The sequence below is a fragment of the Eschrichtius robustus genome, chromosome 3 (genome assembly GCF_028021215.1).
Source record: "Eschrichtius robustus isolate mEscRob2 chromosome 3, mEscRob2.pri, whole genome shotgun sequence".
Lineage (NCBI taxonomy): Eukaryota > Metazoa > Chordata > Mammalia > Artiodactyla > Eschrichtiidae > Eschrichtius > Eschrichtius robustus.
The window spans coordinates 99,678,255-99,698,806 of NC_090826.1; the positions used below are offsets into that span (position 1 = coordinate 99,678,255).

The 20,552-nt window shown below is 39.2% G+C and overlaps 1 protein-coding gene across 1 annotated transcript in view; it reads right to left on the minus strand.

Moving 5' to 3' along the window:
* Window positions 1-8,685: 8,685 nt before the first annotated feature.
* The window catches only part of SLC16A1 (solute carrier family 16 member 1), a 38,958-nt gene continuing 27,091 nt past the window's right edge, over window positions 8,686-20,552 (minus strand). The window contains exons 4-5 of the mRNA XM_068540529.1: window positions 16,507-17,358; window positions 8,686-14,238 (exon numbers count right to left, since the gene is read on the minus strand). Of these exons, the coding sequence (XP_068396630.1) occupies window positions 13,961-14,238; window positions 16,507-17,358 (1,130 nt within the window). The 3' untranslated portion in view covers window positions 8,686-13,960. The remainder of the gene's footprint in view (window positions 14,239-16,506; window positions 17,359-20,552) is intronic.

Below are 20,552 nucleotides of genomic sequence, written 5' to 3' on the forward strand. Positions count from 1 at the left end.
TCAGCCTTACCCCCTCCCCTCCCCCATCCAGCCATCCCGTAAGCACCTAACCCCCTGTATCAAGTCACTCTCTGCTCAAAATACCTTGAGTGGTTCCTATTTCCTGTGTTAAACTCTGGCTGATACGACTGTTGTTATCCTTATTTTACAGATGGGGAAACCGAGGCACAGAGAAGCAAAGTGATCTTCCCAGAGCCACACAGCCAGTGGGTGGTAGGGCCAGGCTCCAAACCCAGGTCTTTCTGAGCCCCGAGCCCACTGCACCATCTTGCCTGGTGAATATGTGTTGGTGTTGCCGGATGTGGGAGGAGGCCCGGTGAGCTTTAGGCGGTGGGCTGGGCTGACGCCCATGGCAGGTCCTGAGCAGGTCCCCAAGGTGTCTGTTCCTTCCTGAGAAGCACAAGCGGCTCAGGTTTCTGGGGACTGACCCCGAGGCTGGGGCTGTGGGATGTGTGGGGCAGGGAGGCTGCTGAGAGCCAACCCGTCTGGGCACCGCGTCAGTCAGTTCCCAGGGTTGGAGCCCTTCAGCAGTGTCTGGAGAAACACTTAAGTGACCAGTGCAAAATCAAATTAGGGGGATGGTGAGGTGGAGGTGTCACCAGGCCCGGAGGCCGTCTTGGGCGGCACCACCTCGGTGAACTTGTAGTGGTTTGTTCTTGTCAGTCCCCCAGGGTTGAATAGAGCCTGAGCGCCTGACAGACATTTGAGGCTCATGTATGTACCAGAATTCATAGGGAGAACATGGTGGGCACTCAAATTGAATGTTCCTGCCAGCATACTCTCTCCTATTAGACAGCTAAAATTATAGGAGAGGCCAAAAGGTTGTCCAGTGAGGAGAAAAGTAAATCAAAGGAGTTGGTTGATGCTTCAAGTAGTTAAAGGACACCAGTCTTTGGCTGACTACATCTGAAGGCAGGGAGCAAGGCAGCCAGTGGGCCAGCCCCTCTTCCTGGACAGATCTTCCTCTGGAGTCTTCACTCATGTATTCATTCTTTCTTTCTTTTATAGATTCAATAAATGAGTGCTATCACATAACAAGCACAAACAGATCCTCCCTGCCTCACAGAGATGTTCCAAGGGAAAACATGTCTTCTGAGTTTCCTTGTTGATTAGTCCCTTTCAACATCCTGCCTTTCCACAGGTGCAAACCATTTTCTTGGCAATGACTCTAAGTGTGCTAGTTGCCTGTGAGACGTGGGTAATACTGCAGGGTTGCCCGGCCCTGTAATGAGGACTTAACGTTCCCAGAGACTTGAGGTACCTGGGACATTAATTCTCCACCACCACAGGTCTGCAGGCAGAAGTTCAGCCAAAAGGTAGGAAGTGAGGGGAGGGAGTCTGACAAAGGGTGTAGAACGCAGACACTTTTTCATTCATTTCTCCGAGGCTGCCCATAGGTTCACAGGGATGTCCTGTGTTTGTCCCTTTATCAGACCTGGGCTTGGGAAACATTGCTGCTAATTCACTAGAGTTCCTGAAGTTCACCTTCTGGATTTTAGGGTCCTTATCACACTGTATCGTAAGCACTGATTTTCTTTTATTGCCCCCACCAGACAGAGCTTCTTGCAAACAGAGACTGGCCCTCGTTCACTTTGCTATCTTCCTAGCCTAAGCCAGGGCCTGGCACATGGTCTGTGTTTAACACATGCTTGCTGGTCAGTTCTACCACGGCTCCACACAGCTCTCTCTGGATGCTCTTCTCCGGGAGAAATGTAGCCTTCCCTTTCTCTACCCAGCTCAGATGTCACCTCCCGCAGAAGCTTCCCCAGTCTCTCAAATCAAAAGGGCTCAACAACTTTGCATGTTGTTCCCTCTCCTCTCAAGAAGCTCACAGTCTGGTAGGGGTTTAGAAAAGCAAGCTAATGTGTACAGTGCACTGTGGTGCTAGGAAAAATTATGACAGACTTTAAAATGGGCAAAGGATCACTGGGTGTTCATTCAGTGGAATGCTCTGAGTTGTCTAGGATTCCAAGCTGTCTGATTCTCTAGGGAACTAACTGCACATTTGATTATCTTTTGCTGGGCTGTTTTATAACTTTGCTGTGATGGAAGTTAACTTGTACAGGGCTGATGATGGTGCAGATGTTTCCTGCCTGATGTGTGATGCAAATTGTTCCTGTTCGTGGCAATGCAAATGAGTTTTGTCCAGTAGAGAATAAGTCTCCATAAGTCCAATTCTCATTTGAAAGTTGTAAAATCTTACTGGTTCTTTTCTTTTTTTTTTTTCAATTCAATTACTTATTTTACTATATGAGTAAGAAATAGAAAAATTAAAATATAGATATTTGTGGTTTTTTACATTTTATTTATTTTATTTTAAATTAATTTTTATTGGAGTATAGTTGCTTTACAATGTTGTCTTAGTTTTTACTGCACAGCAAAATGAATCAGCGACACACATACATACATCCCCTCCTTTTTGGATTTCCCTCCCATTTAGGTCACCTCAGTGCATTAAGTAGAGTTTCCTGTGCTATCCAGTATGTTCTCATTAGTTGTCTATACTGGTTCTTTCCTTAATTAATTAGTTATATAAACATGTTAATTTTATTTCTGTATGAGAGTCATGATTTTACCATTTAAAAAATTATGTTTCAGAGGTAAAAACTATGACAGAGGTAGTGATAATATGTACTGAGCATTTATTCTGTGTCAGGAAGTATGCTAAAGACTTTATAGTTGTCATATTTAATCCTCATAGCAACCCTATAAGGTAAGTTCTATTTATTAGTCCCATTTTACAGATACAGGAACTGAGGCCTAGAGGTTAAGTAACTTGCTTAAGGACCCAGAGTTAATAAGTGGTCTATCTGGACTTTGTACCCAGAGACCTGGGATTTGACACTAATATTCATAGTCTAACTGCACTGTCGCCATAAAGGCACTCAGAAACAAATTGGGGCAGCCACTGTGGATGACCCAGCAATTCCACTCCTGGGTAAATATCCAAAAAAACAAAACAAAGAACACTAATTTGAAAAGGTACACGCACCCCAATGTTCATAGCAGCATTATTTACAATTGTCAAAATATGGGGACTTCCCTGGCGGTCCAGTGGTTTAGACTCCGTGCTTCCACTGCAGGGGGCTCGGGTTTGATCCCTGGTCAGGGAACTAAGATCCCCCATGCTGTGTGGTGTGGCCAATAAATAAATAAAATATGGAAGCAACCAAAGTGTCCATCGACAGATGAATGGGTAAAGAAGTGGGTGTATATATATGCAATGGAATACTACTCAGCCATAAAAAAGAATGAAATTTTGCCATTTGCAGCAACATGGATGGAATTGGAGGGCATTATACTAAGTGAAATGTCAAAGACATACTATATGTTATCACTTGTATGTGGAATGTAAAAATTACAACAAACTGGTGAATAAAACAAAAAGAAGCAGACTCACAGATATAGAGAACAACCTAGTGGCTACCAGTGGGGAGAGGGGCAATATAAGGGTAGGAGGAAGAAAAAGGGTTGCTATGGGATTATATGAGATCATGTGTGTGAAACTTTTGAAAATTGTAAAGCACTATAGAATTTAAAGAATCATTCATTCAATTAAAATAACAAAACAGATCAGTGGGAAAAAAACAAACTGGGGAATCAGAAAAGTCCTCCTGTAAAAGGAGACATGAAGCAAGTTTCAAACGGTGGATAGGAGTTGGTGCAGAGAAAGGAGGGAGGGGTTTCCAGGCAGAAGTCAGCATATAGGAAGGCAGGGAGGTCTGAAACAAGTTCCTGCACTTAAAGGAACTAAGAAATTCACCTGGGGCTTCCCTGGTGGTGCAGTGGTTGAGAATCTGCCTACCAATTTGGGGGACACGGGTTCGAGCCCTGGTCTGGGAGGATCCCACATGCTGCGGAGCAACTAAGCTCGTGTGCCACAACTACTGAGCCTGCATGCCACAACTACTGAAGCCTGCGTGCCTAGAGCCCGTGCTCCGCAACGAGAAGCCACTGCAATGAGAAGCCCACGCACTGCAACGAAGAGTAGCCCCTGCTCGCCACAACCAGAGAAAGCCTGCGCAGCAACGATGACCGAACACAGCCAAAATTAAATAAATAAAATAAATTTATTAAGAAGAAAAAGAAACTCACCTGGGCTGGAGAGCAGGGTGTGGGCTGAGTATTGGCAGAAGACTGCAGAGACATGCGGGAGTTAAGAAGGGCCCTTATGGGTCAGGCTAAGGAGTTTGGACTTTATCCTCAAACTACAGGATTTAAAGCAGAGTAAGTGATTAGATGCGTTTTACTATTTTAATCTTTATTGCCTTTATTTGAAGTTATAAAAGCAGCTGAAAATCTGGCCTTTTTAGAAAAATCATTTTAGAAGCAGTGTTGAGGCTGGATTGGAGGTGGTGAGAAAAGACAGGGAGGATGTTAAAAACCAAGCCTATGGCAGGGAAAAAGAAAAAGCATTGCAAGGAGAAACAGAATGTACAGCAGTTCAATCTATACATTTGGGCAACCGATGAGGTACGTAGAGGTGGGAATGGGGAGAGGCTGGGACGCAGGTAGTTTAGGAGCCCTCCAAAGCTCAGAACTCCATCTACTGCAGGCCTGTTTATGCTCATTCTTAGCATTTGAGAAACAAGATAGTACTTAGGATTTGAAAGGAACAGGGTTCTACCCATTCTGAAAAGCATATGTAAATAGGGCCTGACACAAAAGTACCCAGGAACTTTTCTTTTGACCTCTAAGGGAAAAAAATGAGTTAGGAAAATAAAGATAAAACACAATGACAAGAACTATTACAAACCTTCTCTTAATAATTACAGACATACAGATTGTCAGCACACCAGGTGATTTTTAATCCCAGCCCAATTCCCCTCCTGGCTTCTTAATGGCTGCTGGCCACTTCCTCTTGGGACCTGGCCAGAGTAAGCTCAGGAAATGCAAACTTTTAATTCTGGAATCAGTAAAGCATATTAGGAAAGGAAATCCCACAAGTGAAGAAATCACGTTATGAATTCCAAAGCCAAGGAAAAGGATTGTAAATCACATTGTGAATTCATTGGGGACAGGACCATTTTACTTATTTTGGTGCAGGATCCAAGTGATTGATTGGTTTGGTCTGTATTCACCCTTCAAGATTATCCAGGATTCAACCTCTTTCATTCTCATGTTTCCAAACTTCCATCCAGTACAACATTTAGCTCTAGCAGCTGAGCTGTCTGCAGTCTTGCTTTGCACCCTTCTGACAGCAGGGGTGGGGGAGGGGTGGTGCCAGCTAAAGGGTGTTTTTCATTTATACCCACGTCCCTAGGATCGTGCATGAATCAGATGATAGAACATACTTGAAAGGCCTTTGTACACTCTGATGAGCTATACAAATATTACCACATGTTCTTTTTTGTTCTGGCTGATGACAACTGACACTACTTAATTTTTAAAACCACTATGAGCTCAACTAATACTACTATGCACTCAACTGTATGCAGTGTACATTCACAATCCGCACAATAATTTCATTATGGACAGCAACAGTCAGCTCTACCCACCACCAGCGCCTCCCATCAAGCCTCTTAGATAGCCTCAACCACCAGAGGGCAGACAGCAGAAGCAAGAAAAACTACAATCCTGCAGCCTGTGGACCAAAAACCACAGTTACAGAAAGATAGACAAGATGAAAAGGCAGAGGGCTATGTACCAGATGAAAGAACAAGAAAAACCCCCAGAAAAACAACTAAATGAAGTGGAGATAGGCAACCTTCCAGAAAAAGAATTCAGAATAATGATAGTGAAGATGATCCAGGACCTCGGAATAAGAATGGAGGCAAAGATCGAGAAGATGCAAGAGATGTTTAACAAAGACCTAGAAGAATTGAAGAACAAACAAACAGAGATGACCAATACAATAACTGAAATGAAAACTACACTAGAAGGAATCAATAGCAGAATAACTGAGGCAGAAGAACGGATAAGTGACCTGGAAGACAGAATGGTGGAATTCACTGCTGCGGAACAGAATAAAGAAAAAAGAATGAAAAGAAATGAAGACAGCCTAAGAGACCTCTGGGACAACATTCAACGCAACAACATTCGCATTATAGGGGTCCCAGAAGGAGAAGAGAGAGAGAAAGGACCAGAGAACACATTTGAAGAGATTATAGTCGAAAACTTCCCTAACATGGGAAAGGAAATAGCCACCCAAGTCCAGGAAGCGCAGAGAGTCCCATACAGGATAAACCCAAGGAGAAACACGCCGAGACACATAGTAATCAAAGTGGCAAAAATTAAAGACAAAGAAAAATTATTGAAAGCAGCAAGGGAAAAACGACAAATAACATACAAGGGAACTCCCATAAGGTTAACAGCTGATTTCTCAGCAGAAACTCTACAAGCCAGAAGGGAGTGGCATGATATACTTAAAGTAATGAAAGGGAAGAACCTACAACCAAGATTACTCTGCCCGGCAAGGATCTCATTTAGATTTGATGGAGAAATCAAAAGCTTTACAGACAAGCAAAAGCTACGAGAATTCAGCACCACCAAACCAGCTCTACAACAAATGCTAAAGGAACTTCTCTAAGTGGGAAACACAAGAGAAGAAAAGGACCTACAAAAACAAACCCAAAACAATTAAGAAAATGGTCATAGGAACATACATATCGATAATTACCTTAAACGTGAATGGATTAAATGCCCCAACCAAAAGACAAAGACTGGCTGAATGGATACAAAAACAAGACCCATATATATGCTGTCTACAAGAGACCCACTTTAGACCTAGGGACACATACAGACTGAAAGTGAGGGGATGGAAAAAGATATTCCATGCAAATGGAAATCAAAAGAAAGCTGGAGTAGCTATACTCATATCAGATAAAATAGACTTTAAACTAAAGAATGTTACAAGAGACAAGGAAGGACACTACATAATGATCAAGGGATCAATCCAAGAAGAAGATATAACAATTATAAATATATATGCACCCACCATAGGAGCACCTCAATACATAAGGCAACTGCTAACAGCTATAAAAGAGGAGATCGACAGTAACACAATAATAGTGGGGGACTTCAACACCTCACTTACACCAATGGACAGATCATCCAAAATGAAAATGAATAAGGAAACAGAAGCTTTAAATGACACAATAGACCAGATAGATTTAATTGATGTTTATAGGACATTCCATCCAAAAACAGCAGATTACACTCTCTTCTCAAGTGCGCAGAGAACATTCTCCAGGATAGATCACATCTTGGGTCACAAATCAAGCCTCAGTAAATTTAAGAAAATTGAAATCATATCAAGCATCTTTTCGGACCACAACGCTATGAGATTAGAAATGAATTACAGGGAAAAAAAACGTAAAACAGACAAACACATGGAGGCTAAACCATACGTTACTAAATAACCAAGAGATCACTGAAGAAATCAGAGAGGAAATCAAAAAATACCTAGAGACAAATGACAATGAAAACACGATGACCCAAAACCTACGGGATGCAGCAAAAGCAGTTCTAAGAGGGAAGTTTATAGCTATACAAGCCTATCTCAAGAAACAAGAAAAATCTCCAGTAAACAATCTAACCTTACACCTAAAGAAACTAGAGAAAGAAGAACAAACAAAACCCAAAGTTAGCAGAAGGAAAGAAATCATAAAGATCAGAGCAGAAATAAATGAAGTAGAAACAAAGAAAACAATAGCAAAGATCAATAAAACTAAAAGTTGGTTCTTTGAGAAGATAAACAAAATTGATAAGCCATTAGGCCAGACTCATCAAGAAAAAGAGGGAGAGGACTCAAATCAATAAAATCAGAAATGAAAAAGGAGAAGTTACAACAGACACCGCAGAAATACAAAGCATCTTAAGAGACTACTACAAGCAACTTTATGCCAATAAAATGGACAACCTGGAAGAAATGGACACATTTTTAGAAAGGTATAACCTTCCAAGACGGAACCAGGAAGAAACAGAAAATATGAACAGACCAATCACAATTAATGAAATTGAAACTGTGATTAAAACTCTTCCAACAAACAAAAGTCCAGGACCAGATGGCTTCACAGGTGAATCCTATCAAACATTTAAAGAAGAGCTAACACCTATCCTTCTCAAACTCTTCCAAAAAATTGCAGAGGAAGGAACACTCCCAAACTCATTCTATGAGGCCACCATCACCCTGATACCAAAACCAGACAAAGACACTACAAAAAAAGAAAATCACAGACCAATATCACTGATGAATATAGATGCAAAAATCCTCAACAAAATACTAGCAAACAGAATCCAACAACACATTAAAAGGATCATACACCACGATCAAGTGGGATTTATCCCAGGGATGCAAGGATTCTTCAGTATACGCAAATCAATCAATGTGATACACCATATTAACAAATTGAAGAATAAAAAAAAAATAATAATAATTTCATTATGTTTAACTTACCCAAGAAGCTCAGAGAAATTAACTTGCTCTTTTTTTTTTTTTTTTTTGTCCTTTTCAGGCCCTCCTGAGATTGGGTTAGAGACTTCTCCATGTGCTGTCCCATCACAGCACTTACTATGCAGTGTCCCCCACTAGACTAGGAGCTGGGGGTGCCAGCAACTGCATTCTGATCACTGTTCTCCCTTCTATCTAGGAAATAGGCACATAGATGATGCTCCAAAAGATACTATTTAGGTGAATTAATGAAGGCTGATCTTATATCCACTGCTCTTTTCTGAATATTGCTGTTTTCCTTATAACTTACTGTTTGCTCACTGTCTGCTTTCCCCTACTAGAAGATGCATAGAAAGACATTTTGTTCATGACTGGATTCTCAAAGCCTAGAACAATGCTTGGGGAACTAGTAAGGGTCCAATAAATACCTGTTAGTAAATAAACTAAAATAGCTGCTCGGACAAGCAAATTCTACTTTTTTGTGACATCATAGTATTGTTTTCTGATGCTGATCTCAGTAAGATAACGTTCAACAACTGTTAGCACTGTAATGTGGGTAAGCGCAGAATGCTCTGGCTTCCTGAGTTAAACATTCACTTGCAGCTGAATGATGACTGGAAGGGGAACCACAGGAATGCTGTCCCCGAGAGCACTGTCTCAGGAAGGAGACACTGGTGGTTGACACAGGCAGCCTGTGGACTCTACACTCTACAGCTCTGGTCCAGCACCAGCGAAATCACGGCTAGAGACCACTGTGCTCGTGACTTCCATCTCATTCACCTTCCTTTCACCAGATGCAATTCTTGAAGCAGAAAAATAAAACCTGTTTGTACTAATTATCAGCTTCATTTTCTTAGGAGTCAAGTGTCTCTTGCCAGAACTCTTCTAGATCAAAGGTACTGTTTTTTCCTCTCTGTAAACCAGTATTATGTGCTCCATTAAATATTTTCTTCTGGTATAAAAGTAACCATGACATCAAGAAAATTTAGAATGTGGAAAAAATATAGAAAGTTACCTCTAAATTTACCATGCTCACAAAATTAGTATATTTGTGTATGTCCTTTATCCCCTGTGCATATGTAATACAATATGTATTATGCACACACACACACCATGGTAGTTTATGTTCTGCTTTTTTCATTTAACATTGTGCTGTGAATGTATCATAAGGACTTCATAACCATCCATTTAAATAGTTATTGATACAAGAAACTGATAATTTCAAAGGAACAATTTTCTTATATAAATTCTTAGGGAAAAGATGTGAACTCATGGTATTTGACACATATTATGAAATTGTTTTGCCAATTTTGTTGTACCAATTTATTGAGCCACCAACTGATGATAATTTAAAATTTAAGTCATGTTATTGATATAGTGGAGAAAAATAAAAATCTCATCAATCTTTCAGTTTACCTTTAAGAACATTGCTAGGGACAAAGGACTTTAATCATGATTGGTTACTAGTTACATTTCTGCTCTTTAAGAATCATCACAAATATTGAAGGGAAAAGATTATCAGTTACTAGTCAGGTGTCTTCCTTGTGGAGGCAGTGTACAAAGAGCAAGGGCTTTGGGATTCAAATCCACCTTACTTAAAGAGCCGGGACATATATGCAACAACCTCATGAGGTGTTTGTTAGTTTTCATTCATTACCAAACAAAGACCATTACATTTGTAAGACTAAATGGAGGATCTGATCCAAAAGGAGAGTTTTTGATCATTTAGCTAATAGTCTTATCTTTAAGAGTCACTCCCTTAGAACTATCCTCTGCATGTAAGGCTCCACCCACCTTGGGAATTAGAAGAGCTCAATTTTTTCCCAGGTACCACTTTTCTTTGATTTTTTTTTTAATAGTCAGGTGCTTACCCTTATTAAGCCCTTACTTATTAACACAAGCTGTCACATATCAACTAACCTTCATGACAACCCTAGTGGGGGATGGTACTAATTATTAATACCTTACAAAAGAAAACATCTGATGCTTAACCCTAGCAGTCTATATTGTTAGGCAACCGGTAGGCTGTGATTCCTTTGCTAGCTATTCCAGTCTCCTCTAGCAAGTCAAGGTAAAAGTCAGCAAAAAGTAAGTAAATCAGTGCTGTTCAGCTGAGGAGAAAGATACTCTGCCAATCACTCTCAATTGAATGATTGTCACTATGGCCCAGACTAAATGGGGGAAAGGATAAAAAGCTAGAACACATTTCAGGAACGATGTACTTGAAACCTCCTTAGATGCTTCAGATTAGAAGCATCTAAGGAGGTTTGGCTTAATGTCTCACATTTGGGCAAGCCAGGCAAGCTTAGGCCATCACTTCCTTATCAAGTTTTCATAGTGACAGAAGTCTATCATTAACCTCTTTCTTCAAGTGCCTGAGCCGATTATCAAAACAAGCCATGTTGTTGCAAAGGTGGAAATTTACTGTTAACCTTGCCTCATCTTTCCAACCATAAGGAGGGGGCAGGGGGCACACACCTGATAATTAAGTTTATTACACTGTGAACCATTTGCTAGGGAAGGTGTAAAACCCAGACATTGAGGTTTTTCATATAAACCAATACCCAATTTATCAATCTGAAATTCAATATAATAAAACATTGGCTCATATATTAAATGGCTGTTAACAATTTTTTTTTCCTTTTTAAAATACAGGATTAATATTGACATATATAATCTATGGTACAAACTACTAAATTCACACAACCCAAGAATAAGAGGATTATTCATCAACGTGATTAAATCGGGGATAAAAATACCTCCCTGAATTTTCCATAATTTGTTTTAGCATCATCCTTTCCTGAATATTTTTTGTAGAAATTATTTATTTTGAATAGTTTAAGATAATTTCAGTTCTCAACAGAGGACTATAATGTGATAATATGGTCTTATTATCATGATCATCTGCAACTGTCCAACCTATCAGTTTCTTAAATAATTTTCCAGATTTGAATTGGGAGGCTATTTCAGAGTATATACTCTTGAACAGTCCCCAGCCTCTTTGGGCACAACTACTTAGAGAGATGTACGTTCTCTCTGTGACTTGGAGAGTGTGGGACAACGCAAACAAAGGTAGGCAGGTACTTTATTTTCCCAAAGCAGCCACTGAAGCTGTGTCAACTGAAATAAAATTAAGAAGTCTAGTCAATCCTCATATGGAGCAAGGGACAACAGACTGCCCAGTCAGAGAGCCCAGATGCATCCAGTGTTGAACACAACACTGCAACACAGAGAGGATTAGCTGATTGTTAACAAGGAATAGATGGCAGAGTAGGCCTATATCGGGTTTTAGTGTTGGCTCTGTTACCAAACTTGATCTTGAATAAATCCCTTAAGCTTGAATCTTCAATGGGAAAAAGTCAGAGTTGGACTGGGTGATAAAAGGTTTGCTCAGTCCAGCTTTGAGCCAGTTTTTAAACTTTGCTTCAGAATACAGTAACTTCAGAACACTTCCTTCTAATAAATGGTCAGTCTGCACCAAAACCCCCTCATTTCACTAACAAGATTCAACTAACGGAAAAAGACTAAGTAGGGTCTTATGTGTGGATGTAGCTTAACAACTCGGATGGGGAAAAATAATCTTATACACTGGGTTTACTCCCCCCACCCCACATTTTTTACTTGTATTACTTTACTCAAGGGTGACCCTCATTTTTATAGAAGGGGAAACAGGCACACAGAGGTTAAGTCCATGGAAAATGGCAGAGTCCAAACTGGAGCCAAGCCTGCAAACAATCACAGTAGGCTTCTCCACTAAAATTCCTCCTCCATCTGCCATGATACTTGGGCACAGAAAGGGAGTTTTCATTGTATCCTTAGGATTAACTGCTCTGGTTTCAAAATGCTTTCAGAGAAGTCGTTTCAAAAAATTCCCCTCCTGCTTGCCTTAAAGAAGAGGTAAGGAGAAAAATCAAAATAAGCCATACACACAAATCCCAACACACATAAGCTGAATAATTTACATTAGGAAGGGCCAAATTGAATCTTGACAATAAAAATGAAAACACACAATATTTTCCTCAAGAAAATAAGCATATGGAAGAAGAAACATTTCTTAAAAAAAAAAAAAAGGTTTATTTTAAAAAGCCAGCCTCTTAAGGTTTTATATCTATACCTTCACACTGTCAATTACAATGATATTTTAAAATGCACTGAATATAATTTATTGAATGTCTATCATTATCCTCCTGCCACCATTTAAAAGATATTAGGTGAAAAAATATTTACAGTTTTCATTCTGGTCCATCCTCCTTCCTATCCTTATACTAAACCCATTTCTCTACTTTTCAGATAAGTGAAAAGGGTCACAAAATCTTTAGGTTTGTGTAAAGAGTAAGAACGTGTCCAATAACTCTAAGCAAAACATAATTTTCTTTAAGGCCTTATAAGAAAAAGAAAAGGAGTTACTTATTGAAGCAAACATAGCAACTTCTCTCCCAATCTTATCCTTATTGGTTTGTGTGGGCCAAATCTCTATGGGTCCCCTTAATTAGCAAACATTAAAAAAAAACCCCAAAAAACTGAACACACAAAGACTATCTCACACATAGTGCTAAGCTAGATGTGGATATAAATGGAACCACTATGAATCAAAGGGGGAAAATTCCAGGAAAAACAACAACAAAAGATTCCAAGTCTCACAGTTTAACTGAAGTTTTGAAAAAACCTAAGCTGAATTCAGCTGCTGTTTGAAATATCTGTCTTATGTTTAATTTACTGAGGAGGCACAAATACACAGTTTTGTGTATTTTAATACTAATTTTTCCAGTGGGGGGAAAAAATACTATGTGATCTCAAAAGGGGCGGTGATCTATGACCACTCAAAATTTATCTTTGGAAAGGGGAGCAAAAATAGTAATTTAATGAAGTCAACTCTCAAGCACTTGGCTTCTAATAAGCAAACCAAGAAAAGATACTGGAGGTGTACTGATGAGTACAGTGCATCTAGAACAGCCAAGATGTTTGCAAAGTTTTATGCCTTAAATTTCCTAAATATATATCTAGCAGGCACATATGCCAAGGAACTAATGATGCTAGGAAAATATTTTAGTCAGGATTTTATAAAAACCCCAACTTTCAAATCTTCTAGTGGCAATGTCTGACACTATTATTACAGATAACAATGAAGCAAGATTAATTTTAAATTTTAGATTTGCCTCAAACTAGTTACTTTTCCTTGTAACGGAACACTTAAAATGGATGAATTAAGCAGAATGGTTTTAGAAGTTAAGGCTCCCTAAAGACTAAAACTTAAGGCACATATTATTATCACACTATCACAGCACATTATCATGACACTGTTAAAAGCAAAGATTTAAACGAACAAACAAACACACAAACCCAACTTCCTTCTCTCATTCTTTTTCAACCACTTCCTTCCCAAAGGCTATGACATTTTTATTTAGCCCAGGCTTCTGGTAAGGAGTGAAACAAAAATTCCATCGGTGAACCCCTGGTATGATTCCCACAGAAATGTCCAGTATTTGCATTGAGCACCACTGGTAGATCACAGGCCAAAAGAACATTTGGGGTCATGAGCTGCTCCATTTACCCATCAGCCCCACAGGTTCAAACTGGACTCTCCTCCTCTTTGGGGCCTCCTTCTATGCTTTTAGGCTCCAGAGATTCTGCTGCATCGGTAACTTCTTTTGGCTTCTCAGCAACATCTATACTGGTCTCCTCCTCTTTACTTTCCTTTTTCTGCTGCTGCTCAGCTTTCTGTTCTTTTGCAAGAAGTTGGTAATTGATGCCCATGCCGATGAAAAGATAGATGCCTGCGACAATAAGGATTATGCCACATGCCCAGTATGTGTATTTGTAGTCTCCATATATGTCATTGAGACGACCTAAAGATGTCAAAAAGAAAAAAAAAAAATTATGTGGGTAGACAGTTATGCCCTTTCCCAAATAAAGCTTAAGAATCCATTCAAAGAGCCCATAAATGACAAATTAGTCTAAAAAGAAACTGCTCATAATTATCTGATCTTTTACTTATAACGTCACACTGATTTTGGATGGCCCTTCGTAGTCTGTTAACTTTAGGAACTTGAAAATAATTAAATCTTGGCAAATTTGAATTGGGAAAGTCCTAGAGATCACCTAGAGTCAATTCTCTCAATATTCAATGGAAAAATTTGTTGCTCAAAAGAGGTTTAGTAGTCTTGCCCAAGGCCATAGAGCTAATTCCAGTCTCCCAGGCCAAAGTACTTTCTCTGACATCAGCATTTCCCAAAGGGCGTTCCTGTGAACACTCATCCTCTGCTAAAACATTAACTAACAGCAACACCTTTCCACCATTCTAAGTGCTTAATCCTCACAACAGGAAGGTTCTATCATCATCCCCATTGTATAACAGAAAAACCTTAAGTAACTCGTCCAAGGTCACAAAGCTTGTAAATGAAACAGGTTGGCTTTCAACCCACAGCAAGTCTGACTCTTGAGGCCTGCACCATAACTTCTGTGCTACAGGATTACTCCCTAGTGTTTCCAAAGTCAAGTAAATTTGGAAATGACACATAGTCTTTTCTATTAAAGGCTTTATTAGGCCTGATAGTAAAGAAACTTATTTACTTTGGCGTTGCCAAACATTTTTCGGCCATGAATTCCTTGTTATAGTAAAATTTGTTAGCATCTCAAACTAGTATTTATTAAACTATGGAAAACCCTACACATATAATGGACATATTAGCCAATTCAAATATAATTCCATACGGTTTTCCAACATAGGGCACCACGCACTCGGCAATACTTACTGATTCTCTAAATATACACACGGCCCTGGGTCTGCTAGGCCCTGAGTTAAGGGTGTGCAAAGGAGGTAACGTCCACAGCTCAGTGGAGAAGAGAAATGTTAATCCAATAACTACACAGACTGTGACAAGTGCTACAAGGAAGGTTTGAAGGCAGAAAATAGGGGTTTTAGATCAGCAATTAGGGTCAGGAAGCCTTTTCTTAAAGTGTAACCTTAGCCAAGACTTACAGGATAGGAGTTATCAAGGAGAAGGGAGATGGGAAAAGGCTCAGGGCAGAGAACAGCCAGTGCAAAGGCAGGTGGTAAGAGGAAGCACAGGGTGTGAGAGGAGCACAGAGAGCAAACTGAGTGGTGGGAAATGAGGCTGGAGACACAGGTGGGCCAGGCCACGCAGGACCTAATAGGCCACAACAGGGAATTTGATCTTCACCCCGAGAATGTGGGAAGCAACTGGAGTGTTCTAAGAGACGAAGAACAGCTAGAGTGGATATGGGTAAAGTTAGAAGGCTACTGATAGAAGATAGGAGATTTAGATAAGAGTGGTAGTTGTGATGGAGAGAAAACAGGCAGATTAGAAAGAGATTTAGGAAGCGAAAATGGACAGGATTTGGACTCTCCTGGGGTGTATATAGGGAGGAGAGAGGGTGGACAGGTCACTAGTGGACCTTCTGTTATGTATCCCTCCTTACTTTATAGTGCATAATCTCAAAAGCATGAGTCACATCCAGAAGTCCAAATTATTGTTGCATTCTGTATTAATAATAATTTTAAAATGTAAACCATTTAGCATTCTTAAGAGAATAATACATCAGGTTTTATTGTCACTTACTAGCTGTGTGATCTTAGGCAAGTTATTTCACTTTTAGAAGCCTCTATTTCTTTATTTATAAAGCGGGAACAATAATAGTCCTACATCACAGACTTATAATACATGACAAATAATAGAAAAAGATTAGGACAGTCCCTGGTATACTGTGAGCCCTCACCTGGTACCTACTGTTATTATTTTAAATATTACTGCTGAGATAAATTCCACAATTAAAAAGAAATCACCAACAGTATGTTAAAGGTGGTTATACATACATTTTTCTACAATAAACAGGTTAGGTTTTTTATCAGGAAAAAATATTATACATACTTAAGTTTGTAATAGTTTTTTATTCCTCTTTCAGCTTGATGATTCACTTTAATTCAGTTCTATTAAGTATTTGAGCAATTACGCTGTACCAAGCATTGTGCCAGCACTGAGGGTACAGAAGCGAAGAAAGACTATCAAGCAGCTCACTGATTTCTGCTTTCTATCACCTTCCTAATCTTCTGTTTTATGTTATTAGAACCACAGAAATAAAGAGACATACTATACCTAAAAGTGGTGGCCCCAGCAGGACAGGACAGCATTCCACAATGGTCACCAATCCCACAGCACTGGAGAACCTCTGGGGTCCAACAAGGTCCATCAGCGTTTCAAACAATACTGAGCTGAGCCACCCAAATGCAAATCCGAAGAATCCCGCATAGACACAGAATCCTATATAGCTAGAGGACAAAGGTGCTGCCAGATGGCAAACTCCATTTGCAATAATAGAAGCAGCAAAAAAATACTGAACTCGAGGTCTTATCCACTTTGTGTTGGCTACAAGTCCCATAGAAGGTCTGGCTACCATGTCAACAAAAGCCAGAATGGAAAGAAGGAAGGCAGACTTCTCACTAGAGTAATGCTGACTCTTGCCATAATTACTAAGAAAGACCAAAGGTGTAAATAGTCCAAAAAACATGAGCACATTTCCAGACAGGTAGAGTAAAAAGCCTCTGTGCTTGAACAGGGATAAGTCCAGGAATTTATTAAGTGTTTGGAAGACTGATCTTTTCTCTTCTTTCGGATTTCCTCCAATGAGATCTGTATTTGCATCACCTGCCCCCTTTTTTGCTTCCTGAAGGGATTCTTTAGACTTATGTTTCCCTGCAGTGGTTGGCTTGGGCCCTATTGGTCTCATCAGAGCTCCAGCCACACAGCAGTTTAATAGTAAGCCCCCAAGAATTAGGAAGCTTCCTCTCCAGCCATAGATACCAAAGAAAGCCTGATTGAGTGGGGCAAGGGTAGAGAGGAACACAGGGCTGCCTGCCATGGCCAGTCCATTTGCCAACGGTCGCCTCTTGTAGAAATACTTGCCAATCATGGTTAAAGCTGGATTCAAGTTGAAGGCAAGCCCAAGACCTGGGGAGAGGGGGGGAAAAAAGAATCACATACTCCAATAAATGTCAGAAACATATTTGGCATTACTTAACCAGACAAAGAAATTAAGAGGTATATAATTCAAAAAGATACAAATAAATGGAAAGATACTCTGTGCTCATGGATTAGAAGAATTAACATTGTCAAAATGTCCTTATTACCTAAAGCAACCTACATGTTCAGTGCAATCCCTATCAAAATCCCAAGGACATTTTTCACAGAAATAGAACAAAAAATTCTAAAATTTACATGAAACTACAAAAGACCCAATGTTCGTAACAGCATTATTTACAGTTGCCAAGATATGGAAGCAACCTAAGTGTCCACCAACAGAAGAATGAATAAAGATGTAGATAGATATATATAAAAATAAAATTCCCCCCCAATGGAATACTACTCAGCCATAAAAAAGGAACAAAAATTTGCCATTTGGAACAACATGGATGGACTTGGAGGGTATTATGCTAAGTGAAATAAGATAAGTTAGAGAGAGAGTAATGCAAATACTGTATGTTACCACTTATATGTGGAATCTAAAAAATAAAACAAACTAGCAAATGTAACAGAAAAGAAACAGACTCATAGAGAACAAATTGGTGGTTAACAGTGGAGAGAGGGAAGGGGTGAGGGGTAAGATTGTGGTAGGGAATTAGGAGGTACAAAGTATTATATATAAAATAAGCTACAAGGATCTACTGTACCACACAGAGAATATAGCCAATATTTTATAATAACTATAAATGGAATATAACCTTTAAAAATTGTGAATCACTGTGCTATACACCTGAAACTTAATACTGTAAACCAACTATACCTCAATAAAAAATAAAATGAAAAATAAACTTAAAAAAAGATATAAGTAATGGAAAGTAGGACATAATATTGTATAGCGGTTTAAAGTGTGAGCTCTAAAGCCAGGCTATGTGGACTAGCCAGAGTAATTTGGCAAGAAAAACAAATAAAAGGCATCCAAATTGGAAAGGAAGTAAAACTGTCACTGTTTGTACACTGTCATGATTTTATGTATAGAAAACCCTGAAGACTCCACCAAGAAATTATTAGAAATAATAAACAAATACAATAAGATTGCAGCATACAAAATCAGTATAAATCAAAATCTGTTGCATTTCTATATGCTAACAATGAGCTATCAGAAATTAACAATCCCATTTATAATCCTAAGAAAAAGAATAAAATATCTAGGAATAAATTTAACCAAGGAGGTTAAAGACTTGCACCCTGAAAACTATAAGACACTGTTCAAAGAAATTGAAGACACAAATCAATGGAAAGATATTTCGTGCTCATGGATTGGAAGAATCAACATTGTCAAAATGTCCTTATTACCTAAAGCAATCTACAGGTTCAACGCAATCCATATCAAAATCCCAAGGACATTATTCACAGAAATAGAATAAAAAATTCTAAAATTTATATGGAACCACAAAAGACCCCGAATAGCCAAAGCAATCCTGAGAAAAACGAACAAAGATGGAGGTAGCACACTCCCTGATTTCAAACTATACTACAAAGCCATAGTAATCAAAACAGCATTGTAGTGGCAGAGAAATAGATACATAGATCTATGGAACAGAATTGAGAGCCCAGAAATAAACCCATGCATACATGGACAATTAATTTACAACAAAGGAACAAAGAACATATAGTAAGAAAGGATAGTCTCCTCAGTAAATGGTGTTGGGAAAACCAGACAGCCAATGCCAAAAAAACCCAAGAAACAAAAAACCTAGACCACTATCTCACACCAAACACAAAAATTAATTCAAAATGGATTAAAGACTTGAATATAAGATCTGAAACCATAAAATTCCTAGAAGAAAATACAGGCAGTATGGTCTTAGCAATATATTTCTAGATATGTCTCCTCCTCAGGCAAAGAAAACCAAAGCAAAAATAAACAAATGGGATTACGTCAAATTGCTTCTGCATAGCAAAGGAAGTGGATCAATAAAATGAAAAGAGAACCTACTGAATGGGAGAAGTTATTTGCAAATGCTATATCTGATAAGGGGTAATGTCCAAAATATATAAAGAACTCATACAATTCAACAACAACAAAAAACTCCAATTATAAAATGGGCAGAGTTGGGACTTCCCTGTCAGTCCAGTGGTTAAGACTCAACGCTTCCACTGCAGGGGGCATGGGTTCAATCCCTGGTTAGGGATCTAAGATCCCGCATGCTGTGAGGAGTGGCCAAAAAAAAAAAAAAGGCAGAGCAGTTGAATAGACATTTTCCCAAAGAAGACATACAGATGGCCAACAGGCACATGAAAAGATATTCAACATCACTAACTATTAGGGAAATGCAAATCAAAACCACAGTGAGATCACCTCATACCTGTCAGAATGGCTATTATCAAAAACAAGAAATGACAACTGTTGGCGAGGATGTGGAGAAAAGGGCACACTCATACACTGTTGGTGGGAATAAACTGGTACAGCCACTACACACACAGTATGGAGATTCCTAAAAAAATTAAGACTTGAACGACCATATGATCCAGGTATCCCGCTTCTGTGTATTTATCCAAAGAATACAAAAGAACACTAATTTGAAAAGATAACAGCACCCACCCATGTTCATCACAGCATTATTTACAATAGCCAAGATATGGAAACAACCTAAGTGCCCGTCAACGATCGAATGGATAAAGATCGTTGATGTATATGTATACATACCCCCCTCACACACACACATAACGAAATACTACTCAGCCATAAAAAAAAGATGAAATGTTGCTATTTCCGACAACGTGGATGGAGCTTGAGGGCATTATGCCAAGTAAAATAAGTCAGATGGAGAAAGACAAATACCATAATGATTTCAGTCATATGTGGAATATACAAAACCAACAAACAAAAACAAAATAAATGAACAAACCAAACCAAACAATTATGTAGATATAGAGAACAGAGTAGTGGTCACCAAAGAAAAAGGGGCAGAGGGCGAAATGAGTAAGGGGATCAACTGCGTGGTGAAAAAATAAATAAATAAAACCAGACTCTGTAGGTTCAAATCTCGTCATCATCACTTATTGGCTGTGTAATGTCAGACATGTTGACCCTCCTGTGACTGTTGCCTGGTATGTAAAACAGGCGCACAGCACTGCTGTGACTAAAGAACTTAGTGCCTGGCATGTAGTAACCACTCAAT